The sequence below is a fragment of the Pezoporus wallicus genome, unplaced genomic scaffold (assembly GCF_028554395.1).
Source record: "Pezoporus wallicus isolate ANWC-B61680 ecotype Strahan unplaced genomic scaffold, APGP_CSIRO_Pwel_v1 scaffold_13239, whole genome shotgun sequence".
Taxonomy (NCBI): domain Eukaryota; kingdom Metazoa; phylum Chordata; class Aves; order Psittaciformes; family Psittacidae; genus Pezoporus; species Pezoporus wallicus.
The window spans coordinates 974565-994163 of NW_026642052.1; the positions used below are offsets into that span (position 1 = coordinate 974565).

At 38.3% G+C, this 19599-nt stretch overlaps 1 protein-coding gene across 1 annotated transcript in view; it reads left to right on the plus strand.

The window, feature by feature from the left end:
* HGFAC (HGF activator) overlaps nucleotides 1-19599 on the plus strand; it is a 45534-nt gene that overhangs the window by 19305 nt on the left and 6630 nt on the right. Inside the window, exons 8-11 of the mRNA XM_057426680.1 lie at nucleotides 12420-12594; nucleotides 14884-14969; nucleotides 15892-16132; nucleotides 18754-18893. Coding sequence (XP_057282663.1) covers nucleotides 12420-12594; nucleotides 14884-14969; nucleotides 15892-16132; nucleotides 18754-18893 — 642 coding nt within the window. The remainder of the gene's footprint in view (nucleotides 1-12419; nucleotides 12595-14883; nucleotides 14970-15891; nucleotides 16133-18753; nucleotides 18894-19599) is intronic.

Sequence of the window (19599 nt, forward strand, 5' to 3'; positions counted from 1 at the left end):
ATCTACTGCTTTAATTTTACAGCACCTTTAGCCCAGTATAGTTTACCCAAAGATCTTTAGTGGAACTGGTGGATCAAGGCAAAGAAATATGTTTTTTGATGCCCAGATGTTAGTTCTGTGTTGTTTCTTATTAGGTGCAACATAGTTTTTGATATAGTTTTCCTCCAGAAGACTTAACATTTCTCACTGCAGAGGTTAAATCTGCTTGTAAAGCTTAATTATGTGCTAAATCCTCAAGTTATGTCAGCGGCTATTTTTCAAATACAGCAGGTTTTAGGCATAAATTTCAATAGACTTTTAGTCACATCAGTCTTTGATCCAATCAACTTACTGGCAATGTCTTTCTGAGCATAAAAATCCCAGGGCTCATCAAAATCGAAGGCAAGGTTCCCAGTAGCTACGTGATCACCTAGTTGTTCTGAGAGGATGGTGGGGTGAAAAATCATGGTAATGAACAGTGGATTTGGCATCTGGTATTTTTTTTTTCTTATTCTGATAGTTGACATGCTGCAGCCAGCTATTTAAGCTGGGGAAAGAAATGATCTGGGAGACCAGCAGTACACCTGGAATAACAAATAGCAGAACTGGCAAATTAAATGACATATGAACTGGTCTTGAACCTTCACTCACAAGGTACCAGATGAATTGTGCAAAATGGGCTTGTGATTCTTTTAAGTCCTTCATAAGGAGCAATGTTGTAGTGATATCTGGATTTTTGTGCTCTAGTTGTCCTAGGGACACTTGTTCCAGGCTTTGTGAATGCTGCTGCATGGATCACAGAATCACAGAATCCCAAGGGTTGGAAGGGACCTCAAAAGATCATCTAGTCCAACCCCCCTGCAAGAGCAGGGTAACCTAGAATACATCACACAGGAACTTGTCCAGTCAGGCATTGAGTATCTCCAACGTAGGAGACTCCACAACCCCCCTGGGCAACCTGTTCCAGTGCTCTGTCACTCTCACAGTAAAGAAATTTTTCCTGATGTTCATATGGAACCTCCTATGCTCCAGTTTACACCCATTGCCCCTTGTCCTATCACTGGACATCACTGAAAAACACTCTTTCAAGCAATTCCCTGTCCTTCTTGAACTGAGGGGCCCAGAACTGGACACAATAATCCAGATGCGGCCTCACCAAGGCAGAGTAGAGGGGGAGGAGGACCTCTCTTGACCTACTAACCACCGCCCTTCTAATACACCTTAGGATGCCATTGGCCTTCCTGGCCACAAGGGCACATTGCTGGCTCATGGTCATTCTCCTATCCACCAGGACCCCCAGGTCCCTTTCCCCTTCACTACTGTCCAGCAGGTCAGCCCCCAACCTGTACTGGTACATGGGGTTGTTCTTCCCCAGATGCAGGACTCTACACTTGCCCTTGTTGAATTTCATCAAGTTTCTCCCCGCCCAACTCTCCAGCCTGTCCAGGTCTCGCTGAATGGCAACACAGCCCTCTGGTGTGTCAGCCACTCCTCCCAGTTCTGTGTGTGCATGACACGTGTGAGACCTGGTGTCCTGGGGAGAACTGTGCGCTGCTCATCTTCACATGAAACTGCTTTTCCCATTCCTATTTCGTTACCAGCTTCCCATGCCCAAAATGTGCACAAACGTTCACCCAGCGTGGCCTGGATTATAAATATCTGGGTGACAGTGTTATAGCTGTAATACTGGTTTCTGTCTGACTAGCTGAGAACAAGAAATAAGCAGGTGCTCTTTGATTACTTGAAAATAATCAAGCACACATTTGGTTTGCTAAACAAATGGCTCTAGATGCTTACAATCCATCTGCACTCAGCTGCCTAACACCCCCACACAAAACGGGAACTGGAGGATTGTGTGTATGTGTCAGGGCCTTGCAAATGAGTTTAAAAATGAAAAAAAGCCTCTTTGCCAGGATTTAGTAATTCTAAATTAACAACTGAATTGGTGCCGGAGTCTGTAGACCTGATGGCATCTTCACACTAGGGCCATGGCGTTCTGGTGCAAGCACCCGGAGCTTGTGCTCTGAGAGCACACAGAACTGATTTTTAAATATATATTGGATTAATTTTTTCTTCAAACCTTCAATTTGATGCTGTGAGCACAGCTGGCTTTTTTTCTTTCTTTTCCTTTTTTAAAGCCTTGTATATTTTCCCTTGTCTAACAGGACTGAATTATGAGGTTACCCTTAAGTCTGAATAGTTTATGCTTATAGTGCTTGATCCAGAGCAAGTTACAGTGTCTCCAAAATGTACTTTATTCTAAATTATTCATTTATAGAGGCAACCCAAATTGGGATGCAAAAAAAGTCTTCTTTTTGGTTAAATAAAGAAAAAAAATCAATGAACAGTAAGCACCCTGTAGTATTATTGGGCTGTGATGTTTGAGGTCTCCCCGATGTCCCCTGCCTTGACTTTTACAAAGAATAACCAGTATTTATGTGTTTCTAATGGAAAACCAGCTAATTTGTCTTGATGTCACCCCCTCTCCCCACCCCCAATATTAATAAATGAAGTGCCATCCTGGGTCAGGTTCTAAGTATTATTGTGACTGGCACTGGCAAAGCAGAGGATGACTGCTACTTTGTAGAGTCTACAGTAAGGTAATGTAAGTAGCAGGAAATAACTAGGAATTCATTTTCCGGGTTGAGGATTTTCTTAGCAGGTGGCTGGACCATCATATTTGATAGACCTTTACCTGTTTTCCATGAATTTGTCTAAACTCTTTAGAACTCCTTCATACTTTTCCCTTTCACAGCATGCTGTGTCAAGAAGTTCCAGAATTTAAATAGATGTGATGAGAAACAGTATTTTCTATTGTTAGCTTAAAACCTACTGCCTGGTAATTTCATTTCCCCCCTCTGAACAGTGAGTAACAGAGAATAATCATAACTTTTGTGATTTTGCAGCTACCTATTTATCTGTCCATTGTTCCTTTTTTTTGGGCTACAGGGTCCTTGTCAGTACTCAAAAATCATCTTTTCACTGATCTTAAAATTCTCTTGCAAATAATCATTATGTATATATATATGCATATATATCTCCAAGCCATTATCATAATGGCCATGTAGCTACTGGCAAATGATGAGCTGACTTAAAAAAATATGGGAGGTGATAAAAGTAACATAGGAGATATCTATAAAAAAAGGAGATTGATATACAAAAGACAGTTTCTAATATAGATTTCTATTCTTTGTGGTAACACATTATTTTCTAGCCCTTAAAGCAGCAACCTTCAGTACTAAAGAAAGAACTGCCATTTTAAAAGAAGTTCTAACAGAGTTTATATGCATAAGATTTCGTACAGTTTCAAAGGAAATCAGATACACCACCAATAAATTTGTTCCCAAACAGTGCTGTTTAAAATTGTTCAAAAATCCATTTCAAATTAAGTTTAATTCATAAAAATTGCCCTTAAACATGCACTTATTTTCAGGAATAAGGATTTTGTATTAAGAGAGTAGTTGCATTCACTTCGGAGGCAGAGATCTTCCTGATTGAGATCTGGATCCAGGTTTTAGGTGAAGATTCATAATTAATTATCCAAGCATGAGTAGCAATAGTGGTCTCATTGTACAGAGATGTTACAAAAATGACCCAGACCCAGTCACTTCATCAGTGATAAATGCGGTGAAGAAGTGATATCTCAGAAGGATGTGAGGGTGATATTTTATCTCCAGCATAAGCTGGTATAGGCAAATGGAGTGGAGAGGGAATTTTCTGGGAGATGTTTTACTTCAGAAGTATTTAGCTTCATTGGAGGTGATAACTTGTGAAAAACAGTTATGAACATGTAACTGTAAAATCACTTCGACGTTTTGTGTTTCATTGAACAGACAGGAGTCATGATAGAGATGCTGGGTGAATGTAGAGCACACATAGCTAAATGAAGAGGAGGAGCTATTTGGACAGCGGACAGATAATTCACTATAATATGAATTTATGGAGATGTTAAAGGGAATTGGACGGTGAAGGAAGGAGCTGTAGATTTTTTATTAAGGGATTGGTGCTTTTAGGTTTCTGTGGTTGAAACCCCACCATTGCATCCACACTACTGGCCTTAGCTGATATGTAGGTGGAAACAAATATTTTGCCCCATTTCCTGGGTAAAAGCACTTCCTTCTCCTTAACATTGCTTTGTTACAGGTTTTGTGTGTGTGGTGGCAGTAAATTTGGAAGTCTCATTTATGTTTTTAGGTTTATTCCTGATTTACTGAAGGGTATATTAGTGGGGAATCTTCATTCCGTTTAATTAGTTGCAAAGTTTTTCCGGAAACGCTTAGTCTCTGTAGGTGGCTTGGTTGTGTTACTGTTGATCAGAGGAGTAGTTGGTAGTCACATGTGGATAACTGAGGTGGGGTTTAATGCTATTTATTGCAGTGTTTTTTTAGCTTTCAACTGGATATTCGGGGTCTAGAGTTACCTTAATCATTGAGTGGTACATTGCACTTTATGGCTAGCTAGGGTTTATTTCTGGCCCATTTGTTGTATTAGGACTCAGCAACAGTTCAGGGTGTGTTCTTGTAGTACTATTTGTGAAAATAAGATGATAGCCATGTAATATTTATTATATTACATGTGATATTTATTATCTTTATTATATGAAATATTTAGGTAGCCATGTAACACAATAAATCAGTGGAATAGATGAGTTATGGCAAATTTTGGTGCTTTTCATGATTAAAATGAGAATGAAAAGAGAGCGGTGCATGGAAAACCTGTCTGGATTTGTGTCACTGTGATTATGGGTTCCAGTAGAGGATAGATTTGGGAGCAGAGGATAATATGTTTCTACTTTTCTTTGGATTAAAGTTTAGGTAACGATGTTTTTGCTAGTGTTTTGGTCATGATGAAACATGAAGTTGTTGAAGTTATTTTTGAAAGCTCTTTATATTTTCTAGTGTTTGAATTAGAAGGGTACCATAGCTTTAAAGAAAGTATGAGTTGGAATGCTAATTGTGGAAGGCTTATGGTTACATAAGGAGATGTGTTGTTGTATGTCAGAAACAGGTTGAAGATTTTTAGAAAAGGAAGATGACAGAATAGCTGAATATATAACTACATACAGGGAAAAAAACCCTCTAGGCCAAATCTTTGGGGGTTAAACTGGGGGAGTTTGAGGTAATAAAAGAAAAGAAAAAGACAGCAAACCCACTCTTTTAGTGGCTGTTTTACTGAAATAGGGTGTTTGCAGTTTTCTACTAATGTAGGTACTTCAGTAAAGGAAATTCAGCTCTGGAGGCTGGAGGGAAAGTTTTAAGCCTTTTTCTTCTGAAGGAGAAAAAAGATAATGAGTCTTTGCTATTTGATTTGTTTAACAAGTTATCTATAATCTACTAGAATGCTTTTGGGTTAGTGTTTGATTCTTTATTTTCTAGGATCCCAGAGGAAAAAACAAGGAAGAAATAGCGTGAGGTGTAATAACAAGGTCAGAGCCAGCAGACAGAAAAGCATCATTACAATTTGATGTGAGTTGGAGAGGTGATTATGTTTTTTGCTGGGGTAAAGTTTCATGGGTCCTCTGGGAGATTGCATGAGGGTAGGGCAAGGGTTAATAAGGCAAAGATAATTTAGAGAAAGCCTTGGGCACTGTTGCAGAAATAGTAGTGGTGGGTTGGATTTTCATCAGATTTTGAATTATTTCATAATAATTCAAATAGTGCTGAAGTTACATGGAGAAAAACTAGGTCTAGTAAACTATTACATACAGTGATAAATGGTAGGAGGGATTGGAAGATGAAGGAGTGAGGGAGCATGGCATTATCAACTAAGAACCCACCTCTGATTCCTTGCCCCAAGTGCCAATATAGCTGATGGTGAACAGGAAACTAGCAGTCAACATGGCTTTGCAAGAAGATAATTATAAGGTGTCATTTATGGAGGTGTGCAGTAATGGAGAGGCTACTCTGATCTCCCAGGTTTCTTTATAGAGTTAGGAATCATAATAAAGACTTTGGCTGATGCAAAGAAAAACGCAAAGGTAGGAAGCACCATTTGCGTGGAGGATACGGATTAGTCATTTACATTTGACATCTTGGCAAATGTGGACTAGAGAAGAGAAAGCCACTGAGCTGTATGGTTAGCAGTATGGCATACAGCAAAGATTAACTCTGTAAGGGTTGAGTGACATGGCAAATTCCAAGGAACTGTCAAAAATTTCTTTGGACAGAGATAGCAGCAGGTTCAAGACCAACAAAAGACTTCTTATTTTTACAAATAAATGTTTTTCCAGACATTGGTGGACACTAAGCTTTTTATGTTGCCTTCTGTGTTTCTATAGTGGTGTGTTTTTTAGATGACAAGTCTTTGTTTTAATCCCACTACAAACTAACATGATTAATATTAGCAACTACTAATATGAAGAAGCTGCTTAGTGCTTACTGTTATAATAGAATGCCTGACTTGGCAGCAGTGTTAGTCATTGGATGCTGGTTAATTCAAAACCATAAAGGTCTTTTTTTCTTTGAGGCATGACAGTGGTGTCAGTTAATTCTGTTTTATAGAGGGCACATCTCTTGAAATGTGAGGGCACTGACATCTCTTAATCCACACAACCCTATTCTGCTGTATAATTGTCAGTTAGGAAGGTGGTTGAAAGCACAATGTGGTGGAAATGGTTAAGCAGCTCACAGGCTTTCAGCTCACCCCTTGGATTAATGCAAAAGTCTCCATTACATTGTTTGTCTCTCCCATTGCCTTTCTCCCACCAGCCCATGCTGGGTACTTCATGTGCTTCAGAGACCCTTCTCATTACTTTCTATAGAGCAACTGCTCATCCTACACAAAAATTAATTGCTATACAGCTTGTTCCTTTTCCTGCCTGGAGACTAATTGTGGGTCATACTCTTAAAACATAAGGACCTACAGATTTATTCAAAAGAATAAAAGCTTTCACTATGAATTACCCTGATACTCTTGGAATTCCTGTAAGGTAGTCAATGAAACAGGTTGTATTTCTGTCAAAAGAATATAGCACTGGGATCTGCTTGTTGCTGCTGGAATTTCTTTCCCCTATCGACTGGCAACCTATTTCCTAAATACATTACTCCTTTCAGCTCTATATACCTGCCTATTTGATTGCATATATGACTTGGCAATTATAACTATAGTGTGAGTATTGAAGATAATCAATAGAAGAATGAAATGGAAAAAGAGCCAGCTGTTCCTCTTATCAAAGATATTTCTTTTCTAAGAGATAAGAAAATACTGGCAGATTTCATAGAGTTCCAGGTTTAAAACTCCATATGGAGGAATTTAACTTACCCAGAAGGTAGATTTGTAGCTTAACTTTTGTAAGAAACATAAATCTCTTAATTTTTACCTCAGATGATTTAAGTACTTGCAAGTACAAATGTAGAAAGTTACTTTGAAGAAGAAATACATTAAAAATCTTCTAGCTTCAGTGAATGGAGTGTGCTATCCTTATGTTAGGATGCAACTTAGGGAGATCTTTTGTGTTATATAAATGACTTTATTTTCACAGTCTGAAATCCAATCTTATTTTGTATGGTTAATTTCTATTAAATTTAATTCATTACAAATGGATACCAATTTTTCCACATTTCTGCCTATTTGCTGGCTCTGACATATTATGTGTTTCACAATCAGGCTACAGTGTCAGCAGGGATTTGTTTCAGTGTTAGGTGTTGTCAGTCCAGAGGTTTTATTGTTATCCAAAAATAACAGGAGACAGCGCAGCTATGCCAATCAATTATTTGTTCTAAATTAGTGACATGCATTATCTCCTGTTGTAGTAAATCGTAAGTCCAAACAGGAATATTGAAATCTAGATAAACATCACAGATGTATTACTGAATTATATAGAAACACAGGTAAATAGATATATAGCTTGCTTTCTTCTTCAGTTGGGGTTTATGTTCATTAATATTCACACCCTGAAAGCTACAGTGCTTGCTGTTATTCTTGCTTTCACAGACATGTATTAGTGCATGAAAATTTGAAGTAATTTGTTTCAAGCCAGTAACAGTCCAGTCCTGGGGCTGCTGCCATGCAATCTCCTGGCTCTCCTCATTTAGACTACATATTTCTATCATCAAAGAGTGAAAGAGATGGCAACTGCTTTCTTCAGTGCAGTCAGTGCACACCTGGCCACCTTCCTAGATCTTTACAGAGATTTTCAGTGGCAAAGAGAGACAATGAAAGATAAACTAAATCTTCCTTGGGGTGCAATGCTAGGTTAATGTGGATGTCCTGTAAAGCTCTCTGCGTGGTTTGGTTCATTGTGCATAGGAATATTTACCTTACTGCTTTTGGAACACCTAGTTTTTTTCAGTGTTTTATCTGATGGAGTGTGATGCCTGTAATAGCAATCTCTACAAATATTGGAGAGTACCTCTGTCATGCATTTATTGCCAGCTCAGGCTAGTGGTTAGCTGCCCTTGCAGCAGCGGAAAGTGCAGCTCGCTGAAATCAAAGACTTTTACTCCTTTTATCTGTGAGGGGATTTCATGTCTACTCAGGAAAGGAGATTAGGGAACTTCTAGGTGAACCAAAAAAATGATGGATTCAATGATCCAAAAGACAGGCATCCAATGGGTCAGCTAATGTAGGAAGGAAACTTATACCATTGCAAACGATGCCTTGGAGAACAAGGCATCCTGCAATGCTGAGGCAATGTAAGCAGTAAACAGTGCAAAGGCATACAATTTCATTGCTTATTGCTATTCATTTTCATTGTTAAAAGATGAAACAGGATTAGGTGGAAATATACATTGATAGATGTATAAGGAAGGCCTCAGAGACATACAGATGCGGTCTTGCAAACCAGCTGCTATCTAGTAAGTGCTTTCTCTGATCAGAGCAGGGGATGTAGGGCAAGCTTCAAGCCTTTGCCTCTGAGCTTCCTGTGGCACTACAAGAAGACTGGACATTTGCTCCAGGAAATGCTCTGCATGAAGGGCATTCTCCTACTTCCACCAAGGTTTTGTTTTAGTTTATGATTTTCTAAAGAATTCTTCCATTGGATAATTGACAACGGAGACACTGGAGAAGATCTTTTGTAAAGCCAATTCTAAGCAGAAGCTTACATCAGCTGATACAGAGCAATACAAAAAACCAAATTAACATTGTATTTAATAGCAACATAACAGGATGTTCAGGGATAAAACAAGGCATTACTGAATGAAAGACTTACTTAAAACTATTCCATCCCAGCATTAGAACCATAAGGGGAAAAATGTATTTTTATTAACAGAATGAAACGGCTTGTCTGGAAAGAAAATACAGTCAAAGCTCAAAAATATTAGCAAGATTGCTGATGAGATGTTTTGGAGAAAAGAAAATCTAAAAGAGACATTGTTTTCTACAGAAAGGCTTCCAAAAGAAACTCCTAAAAATCTTCAAGTATATAACTACAGAACTTTGAAGCAAGATCTGCTGACAAAAAGTCTTGTGAAGTGTTCTCAGGAAGTTAGTAATTAGAACTGGTTGGATAACTGCTATTTCAGGTTGCTTTTAATTTTAAGACCTGAAACTGCTTTTTACTGAAAAATGAAAAGGCAAAGAATTGGTGTGACATGCAGATAAAATATGCCATCCCAACACAACTAGAATGTTTTAGGTGAACTATTTAAAACTTTTGGATTTAAAAATTATTTCTAATTTTACTTTTTTTTTTTTTTGCTTGAGAAGAAATGAACAGCAGTGATAGTGACATAGGTCTGCACATTAACTTGAATCTGCATTTGCATCAAAACTTTCCTCATCTGAAAGTTTAGCTTATTTCTACTCAACATAGTGGTTGGCAGTACCAGAGGGAAGTGAATGAACAGGAAAAATACATATGTCATGCTGTCCATTCCTTTCTTCCACATAGGAAAATAAATATGTTTCAGAGTTAGGAGAAGTTGCACAAGCTATAAAGGATTGGGAAAGAACAATTCCCAGTCAGAGCAATCCCTCAAGAACTGCTGAAAGCAGACCACCTACACATCATTTCTGACAAAGAGGGAAAAAGAGATTTTTTTCAGTGCTGCAGCAATAAAAAAAGAGTATTAGAAGCAAAAGATCTGTACGGCTGAAGTAGTTGCAGAGATTCTTTTGGAAAACTGTTTCTCCTGAATTATAGGTGATCTACTCAGCTTTGCACGTACTTCTCAATGGTCTTAGATGCATACAATGCCTTTTAATGAGTGGTGATGTGGGTACTGTGTTGATACTGCCAGTCAAATACAGCTTGCTGGAGTAGAGAATAGATCAATGGAAAGCTTCTAATGAAACAACTGTATTAACTTAGATGCTCCTCCACAAGATATGAGTTTAAGTCACTTTACTCCTGTGCCCAAAATATTCCTTATAAAACTGAAAAGAAAAAAGAACTGAGAGATATTACTGTTCCTCTCAACAAGTGCAACATGTAATCTAAACTTCTTAGTTACAGAAGGAGAACATGAGGGATGATTTAGAAAGTGGCCAAATTCTTCCAGCTAAAATCTTCTGGCAGCTTTAGCAATGACTGGCAGACCTGATAAAGCAGAAATGTATTGGATTTTAAACCTAACAAGGATGAGCACTTGTAAACACCATTTGCAAGATGTTCAAACCGGGGTTATTGTGGAATATGGCCCTGGTTCTGCACCAAAACCATAATTTCTTGTTTCATCCTCATAAAAGTAGTCAACTCTAAATCATTTCTGAATGTAATAAGTACTGTACAAATAAAAATAGCACCTGGCACTTCCACGGATAATTGAAAGAACTTAGCATACAGCATGATAATGGTATTTTTATGACACTCTTTCAGGCAAACAAAGCAGCATAACTTGCAACTTGCCCAGAAAATAAATGGTAGGGTTGCCAAGAAATGGTTACTATTGCTAGGGATACGAATGATAGACACATTATTTTCTGGGAGCTCCTAGATTATGGTTGCTAAAATATGAGTTTGATGTAATGTTATATTCGTAGTTACTGAAATAAAAAGAATTTGATTCAAGGTGCAAGTGGGAGAAAATGCTGTCTCATCATCTCACAAGTGTCTGGAGGCCAAGCAAGAAAGCAAATTTTGCCACGTATTTGTATGCTAACTCAGACAGAAGGATTTGCACCAAACTTCTTGACCTCTAGGTCTCAAATAGGACCTCTTCCTATGCTTTCTTGTGATTTTGAGGTCTGTTGGCACACTAGTAACTTCAAAAAATAATTGACATCAGCAGTTCAGTGCTGTGATTCACTATTTTAATGTTAGTTCTATGCCCTAGTTCATGTATCTCCTTGTTCTGTCAAAGTAAACAGATCTTTGGCAAGAGCTGTCCACATTCTGTAGTGTGATAGATCATCTTCACAGTGTGTTTTTCAGCAGTCAGGCAATATCATGATGTTATATATTTAAGCACATTTATAAGTATAGAAGAAGGTTCCACCAGTCTTGCAGATGTCAAGGATAACTCACACTGACATGGCTGGGATAAGAAGCCCTCTGAGGCTCAAGTCACAATTAATCCTCTTTGTACATTAGATGGTTTTGTGTTTCCTTTGGGATACTTTGAGCTGTGTTTTGAGGTGTAGACTTTCTGCTTAGTGGAGCTATTGGTATACAAATGCATCCACATATGTTTTTCAGCCATAATGCTGGTATGTGCCGTTTATAGATCTTGGCAGCTGGGTATACAGGTCATAGAATATGTATGTGTCAGACCTATTTGAAGAAATAACCCATGTGCAGGTGAAAAGGAAATGTGTTTTAAATAAGAAAATTCAATCTACTATTCAAGTTTCTTTTTACAAAATTGATGTATGTGCAATATCTAGTTACAAGTATATAACACACATGGGCACAGTATATATATATATATGGGTATGTATGAGGACATAAAAAGAAGTGTTTTTCAAAATCAGACCTTTTAAGCACTTGCTGGAAGGGCAGGATGGTTTTCATTACTTTGCAACACAGATGTCTCTGAGCTGGTTGGATTAAGCTCCCTTTACTGTCAATAGAGATTTCAGTCAATGTAGTCAAGACTGCATGGCACCATTCATCTCATCTTAAAAAAGTCACTTAAAGCAGGCTGGATCAGCTTGGTTCTAGAAATGCCTGTTTCTCTTAATTGACTAAAGAAGGAGTCTCCAGTGATGAGCTCAGTTGTGTCTAAAATTAGACAGGAGGAATCCCAGCCATATTGCTGACTGTGTTGCAGATTGCTGACTAAAATCTCCCATACGCAGTACAAATTTTAGGTTTAATTTTCTGCCTGTTGAATAGCTATTTGTGCATGTGTTAAACAAGGCTAGCTCACTACTAATTTTAAACAGGATTCTTTTTCAATTAAAAGAAGATGTTCATTTGTTGCATTCAGTTCCTGTGAAAGGTGAAAGGCACTGCAAAGAATGGGGCCCACTGGCTCTCATATGGGACTTCAGCTGTGAAATAAGTATTTAACATGTAATTTGCATTGATTCCTGACCAGTGTCTTGTATTTTGCCAGTACCCAACCATCGGTGCTATGTTGGCAATGGCACGGAGTACAGAGGTACAGCAAAGACAACCATTTCTGGACACAGCTGCTTGCCTTGGAATTCAGACTTGCTGTACCAAGAGCTTCACGTTGACAGTGTTGAGAAAGCAGTACAGCTTGGCTTGGGGCCATTCTCTTATTGCAGGTGAGAAAAGTTCTCCTTTGCCCTGCGCTTGTAAATCAAGAGATGGATGTATTGTGAAAGTGAGAAGGGCAGGAATCTCAAAGCAGGTGTTATCCCTGCCTCGGAAAAGCTAGACTGACTTAACAGCCTGACGCAGGGGATGCAATTGTACAGAATACAAGATCTAGTAGATAGGCTAAATCAAGGGTCTTTCAAGGGAAGCTCAGATACAAAATAACGTTGGAAATTCCAGGTCTTTTTTTTTTTTCCTGGGATTTTTATTTTATTTTTCTCAAGCAAGACCATAGTGCAAAACCTTTGAAATCGTTCATAAATGACTATGCAAAAGGGAAAAGAAATGCAGTAGCCAAATTGAAACGGTTAACCTTTTGTTTCTAATTCTGATATTATGAAACAAGTAACATAAAGGAAAATATTTTCAAAAGTTAAAAGTTATTTGAAAAGGAAAAAATCAAAGCACTGTATTTCAGTAATGTTGAAATGGGATGTCAAAATTCTCTCCTGGTTTTCTTCCAAAGCAAATCTACTGCCAAATAAGATTTAACAGTGTTTCAATTTTGATGAAACCATGTATCAATAAATTGCATTTCTGATGAAGTTTTCTGTTCAGCTGTAATTAAAATAGCTTGTGGTAGGTAGGTTCGTGCTTTCTCCTCAGTGACTTTATGTTCCCCCTGTCTCTGAGGTGTTCAACTCATATCCACAAATAAAGGAAATGCTCCAGTTTAGATAGAGTTGTGGAGATACGTGAATGCTAGGAGCTGCAAACTTTAGATGATTCTCCTTAAATTACTGGTTCATGTCTAGATTTTGGTGTTGTGGGATGGATTTTTTTTTATTTCTGTATTTCTACCCCCCCCCCCCCCATGTGTAAGTTAGACCAGTATTTCAGGAAAAACAGTACTGCACTTCCTAGTTTGTTTGATGAAAAAAAGCATGCATGCATGCTGAAAGTAGCTCTTCCTCTCCTTCAAACACAAAATGAAAATAAGCAGCTCCTACACCCTCCCTTAGCCCAGGTCAGCTTCTATTCCAAGGCTTGGTCCCAATCCAAGCACTGAGGTATGAGATCCATCGTGTCCCAGCACTGTATGGCAATTTACCAGGCACATATTTTATGCTTTGATAAAACTTGATCCCTTTGATTTGCATCATTTAAGCACAATATTCACTTGCAGATTTGAAATGCAGAGAACAAAATGGTGTAGGAGCTGATGTGTTCATGTTCTGCAGAGCTGAGAAAAAAGCTTTTCACTTTTTTTGTCAGCTTGTTATAATTTCTGGGGATATCTCTGCTGCACTATATAATCCTGCAGATATCTTCTTCAAACAGTCTAATTTAGAAACATTGTTGGTGGAAGATGACTCAACCTGTGTTGCTGCTTCAGTTCTGAGAATTTGAAAGGGCTTTAATCTTTTTCTGAAAAGCAGTTATATTAAAAAAAAATATATTGAAGAACCTTACAATAATAGACAGTGCTGCTGATAAATCCAGCTGAAATTAGAATTACTGTTTATCTGGAGCCCTGAAGTGCCTTGTCTACTTTTCTTGCTCTACGGAACATCTTTCTGCATCTTCAAAGTTTACCTGTATTCTTGGAGGAGTAAACTGGGCAAATTTCTGGTTACTTATAAGGCACTGATGAAGACAATTAGGCTGTACCAGGGAGAAACTATACTGAAATTAACCCAAAACCTCTTTAATACCAAGGTAACAAAGAGCTAAACAGATATTCCTTTTATTTCTTTTCCTTTCTGAGGAACACAGTATTTTCTTTTCCTCAGACTCTCAAGGGAATGTGAACCTGAGCTTCCCAAATTCATTTGTGCTAGCTATTCTTGTGATGGATTTTCTATGAATCTACCTGTGTTGGAATTTCCTTGCTTAATAAAATCACCTAAAAAAGGAACCTCTCCCATGGGATTTAGTCCTGAAAATAGCTGAGCTGCTATCTGTTAAAACACTTCAGTGTGGGCTGTATTTAAACCATGTGAACATGTTCATGCATCCAAATACTTGTAGGCAAATTTTACAGGTGTTTAGTCATGTGTCGGTACTTCAGGTCCTAGAGAACTGTAGACTGGCTTGCCTGTAAGCATGATGAACTCTATCAAAAGGCTGCATTTAGGGGTTAGCAGGTGCTTCAGCACTTCATCAGGTGGCTCAAAACCTGAGAATCCTGTCAGTCCTCTGCATGGTGCAAGAGGAAAAAAGCAGAAAGCCTCTGGGAAGCTTGGAACAATGCTGTGTTTAATGCTTGTAATTCACTTTCTCCCTGATTTAATTAGAAATCCAGATGATGATGAGAAGCCATGGTGCTACATCATGAAGGACAACAGTTTGTCTTGGGAGTATTGTGATATTCCATCTTGTGGTATGTAAAACTCTCTTAAAACCCATGCTATGAATGCATGAAGAAAGGTTAATTGATACTAGAACAAGCTTCCACTGTATAATTTTGAATGTTCTACTGTTTCCAGGAGTGTTGAATATTTTATTGCTTGCATTAAGTCAAATGGCAACAACAGGTTTCTTTTGCATTTTTTTGAGCTGGATATTTGTCCTGAAATAATAGTGGTGTCACACTATTGCTTTCCGTCACAATCATCCCAATATCACCAACTTTCTGCTAGAACTTGCAAGACCACAGAAATGATTGATGCTTTGGTACAAATTGTCATCACTCAGGGAATTACAGGCCCAGAGAAGTGAATGGGCCTCTGTAAGTGAATTGAAGGACTGGAGCCTGAAGCTGTAATGAGATACAGTGTTTAATTCCAAAACCTGAGGATTCTGCTCTTCCCTAAATTATTATTTAGTTGTTGTTAACATTGTAGCTGACCTTCAGAACATAGTTGTAATCTGAAACAGAAGTTTATAAAGTACATCTTTTTATTTTCCTTCTTTGGTTCTAATGTATTCAGTAGACAAAACTAACACAAGCATCCTAGTCTTTGCTATTGCAATGGCAAAGCTCAGTGCAGAATCGACAAATGAAGATGTGATGTACCATGCATTCTGTTGTGCCTCCTCAGGTGGTGAAGGTTGTATATCTACTGGTAAATGAAACAGTGTCTGGGAACCTTCACAACATTTGATTTACTCTAGTACATGCACAGGCAGTGTTTGGAATAGACATAGCTTTCAGTCTTGCAAGTCGCATGAATGAGATCCAGTTGTACGTGAATGTTTAATGCTAATTTAAAAATCCTCTCATTTTAAGATGCTTATAAAATTTCTAGTCCTTAGAAATCACAAGGATTTATAGTCTGATGCCATATCCCTTTATATCTCAGCAAGCAGGGAAAGGAAGCCACTAGTTCCAGACAATGTAGATAGTTTTGCAGTTACCAGAAGACCATGTGGGAGAAGACACAAAAAAAGAAGTTTTGTGAGACCTAGGATTGTTGGGGGATCTTCATCCCTGCCTGGATCTCATCCTTGGGCAGCAGCTATATATATTGGAGAGAGTTTCTGCGGTGGAAGCCTTATTCAGACTTGCTGGGTTGTGTCAGCAGCACACTGCTTTGCTAACAGGTAAACTCACTCATTAGCATGACAGTAAGTCCTCTCCTCCTCAGAGTCTGCTTGTGACTCACAACAAACCCAAACAGAAACAAGTAAGATAGAAGATGAGATTATAAAAGACCAATGTTTCAAAAAGAGTTTCTTTTTCAATTTGGTTGCCATTTATGAGCTAACAAATAGCTTGGAGTCCTATTATCTCATAAGCCCATATCTCGCTCCTTAAGGAGTCTTAAAGTAACTAAATGACCTGACTGATGGAACAAGGTAATGCAGAGCAGGACATAGATTGGGAGCTTGCAAGTGCAGGAGTCTGCAGGGGGATATATCTAATTCTCTTCTCAGTTACTTTTTTTGGGTGTTTATACCTGCTTTGAGATATAACAGAGATGACTGCTCACTGCTGTGGCTGTGATGGCCAAGGACTGATTTATTAGAGACAATCAATTACTGCTGGTTGACACAAATAGAGTGGGCTGAGCTTTACAAAAATCCAAAGGGAAGAACTGAACTGTTAAATCTTTGAGGCTGATTTCCTTGAGAGGTTTTTCGTGGGGCTTTTTCATCTTTTTTTTTTTTTTGTCTCATGTGAGACACTGGAGAGAGTATTGACCACAGGATGCTCTTACTTTATTCTAATATTGCACTTTATACAATTGCTGAATAGTTTTCCTGATTTCTGTATAATCACATAGATGGGAAAAAACATTGCATCATTTCATACCCGTTGTTCCTTTGCATAGTAAAGAAGCCAAGAGAAACAGAAAATCTTGTGCCAGAATGCATACACTGGTAGCTTGTAGAGCTAATAATACCATTGTGAATGCTGTACTGAAGCATTTGGATCTCGAGCCACAACGCATTTGTTTTTCAAATGTTGTGAAATAGCTACTAACTTTGGCAGCTATTCAGGACATTTCCACCCACTTCCAGCTGGTGGTTTGGTACATACAGATTTTCCATAATTGCTGCATTGTAATTTGCACTCTTTCTTCCATTTAGTACCTCTGTTAGCCACAGTTCCAACCGGTTTCCGCTAGGCGACAATAGATACCTGTGCAGATAACTTCTTTTTTGTTTTGTTTTGTTTCCTTTTCTGTACCCCTCCTGTTTTCTTTTTTTTTTTTTCCTGAATGAACCATTTTTAAGTCATAATAGAACCATTCAGTGCCTTTAAAATCTCTTCTCTTTTAAATACTGTTCCGGGAAGCACTTCTACTCCTTTTTTATAGGCCCCAAAATCTGATTTCTGAGGGGGTTGGTTTGTCACTGTAAGAATATTGAGAAAATCCTGGCCTTTCATATAGATTGAAGAAAGTTTTGTTGTCCTCTTCTTTTCCAGCTGTAAAAAAATAAACTTTGCATTTTCCTTTTTTTTAAAGAATTATAGTGACTGTCGCAGGGTAGCTGGGGGCTGAATGTGCTACAATTTAGACAGAATCTCTTTCCTCTAAGTACGTTATTGTTGACCATTGCTTCGTGCTCAGCACTGGAGGAAAGTCCACAGTTCTTTTGTACTTTTGTATCTGATGGACACTGCTGATACACAGGAATACAACGAGGGCAGCTGCAGTGATGTTAACCACTCTGCATTTGTGTATGACACGTGACAGCAGGTATTTTCTACTCCTGCACTGGAGAGCAAAACGTATGAGTGCTCCAGTGCTCAAGACACTTGCTAACTAAATTCATTTCAGACTTATGTACATGCAAATTAAATTAATTCTAAAACAAGAGTGAAACTTTAATTCTGTTGCTTTCAAAGCTAGAGAATTTACTGCTTTTCCTGAACAGCACTGTTTTCATCCTGATTATTCCCAAATGTCCCTTTCTTCCCAACTGTTGTACTGGTTCTTACCAGTTTTCTGTCCTATGACACTGGATATGAAAGGACTGTGATCTTTTTAAGGTAAACAATCAATGGCTAAAAGATGGTGTGAATTGCAAAAACTGCATTCACCTCCAAGTGTGGTTTTCCCCCTCAGATCAGTGTACTGTTGGAACCTTCATCCACCAAGATGATTCTTATTCTAGACAGGAGATTTAACACGGATCAATCTAATCTCAGAGCAGAAGTGGTGATAGCTCTTAGGTGGAAGCTGCCCAGATGTTCCTGAGCTGTCAATTTGTGAGCGCTTTTAAAATCTTGACACATGGCTATGGTGTTTTTAAGGTCTTGGTTTCCCAGAGAAATGAGGTATCCATCCTGCCTCATCTTTCGGTCCCCATTCCTTCCCCAGTAATTTTTGTACACATTGGCAATATCTGGCCAAAGTTGTCTCAGTTAGGTTTCTAGAACAAGAAGGGTTTATAGCCCTCAACGGTGCTTGTTAGCCAGACAGCAGCTGGGCAGCAGAACCTCTGATTGCCTTTTCCTTCTGTCAAGGAGCAACAGCCTTTAATTAGGTTAATCTGGACCCACAGAGCCTGGGACTCACTGTAACATTAATCATCTTTTTCCTAGCCCCAACAGGTATGAAGCCTGGGAAACAAGCCAAGGCATTATGAGAGGGCAAATAATGGATGTGATGGGGGGCTGAGGTTATAACAGTTCAAGGGATATGCAGCCATTGGAAAATAGCTTTCCTTTGTCTTGCTAATCACAGAACTGCTTGTTCTCTTTTCTATTACAGTCCACTAAAATCCACTATTACAGTAGTTCTGGGTCAGCATATATTTAATAAAACAACCGATGTAACACAAACATTTGAAATAGAGAAATACATCTTGCATCCTCAGTATTCTGTGTTCAACCCTACTGAACATGATATTGGTGAGTATTTTTGTTTCAAAATTTTATTTTCTATTTACTCAGCTTGTTTTAAGTTTAGTTGATTTGTCAAAAAACTACCTTCATAGTGGAAAAATCGTAGAATTGTAGAATAGTTTGGGTTGGAAGGGACCTTAAAGATCATTTAGTTCCAATCCCCACCCCCAGCTATGGGCAAGGACAAATCATAGCTATTAGGAAAGGCTTTCAAGAGCAGGGGATTCTTAGTTCTACCAGAGTTATAACAGCATCTGAAAGCAAGACAAATTCAGATGAGAAATAAATTGCAATTTTTAACTAATTATGATAATTAGGTTTTGGAGCAATTTACCTAGATGCATGGCAGATTCATCATCACTTCAAGTCTTTGTGCGATTAGGCATTTTTTCAGCTGAACCAGAAACTGTGGGCTTGATGCAAGAATTACTTGGTAAAATTCTATTGTCTGTATTGTATAGAGGATCTGACTAGATGAATATAATAACCCCATCTGCTCTGAAAATCTGTGTTACTAAGAGTCACTTTTTACACTGAGAGAGATTTAAAAATCAGCTGTCTTATCAGTCAAAAGTTAAATGCCCTTCTGATTGACCTTATAATATTAGTCAGAATGACAATAGATCAGCAACTTGCTTCTTATCTTCTGATCTGCTCTTGTGGAAGGTGGTACATCACCCCAGGGTGTCAAGCTGCATGAGCACTTTGTCTA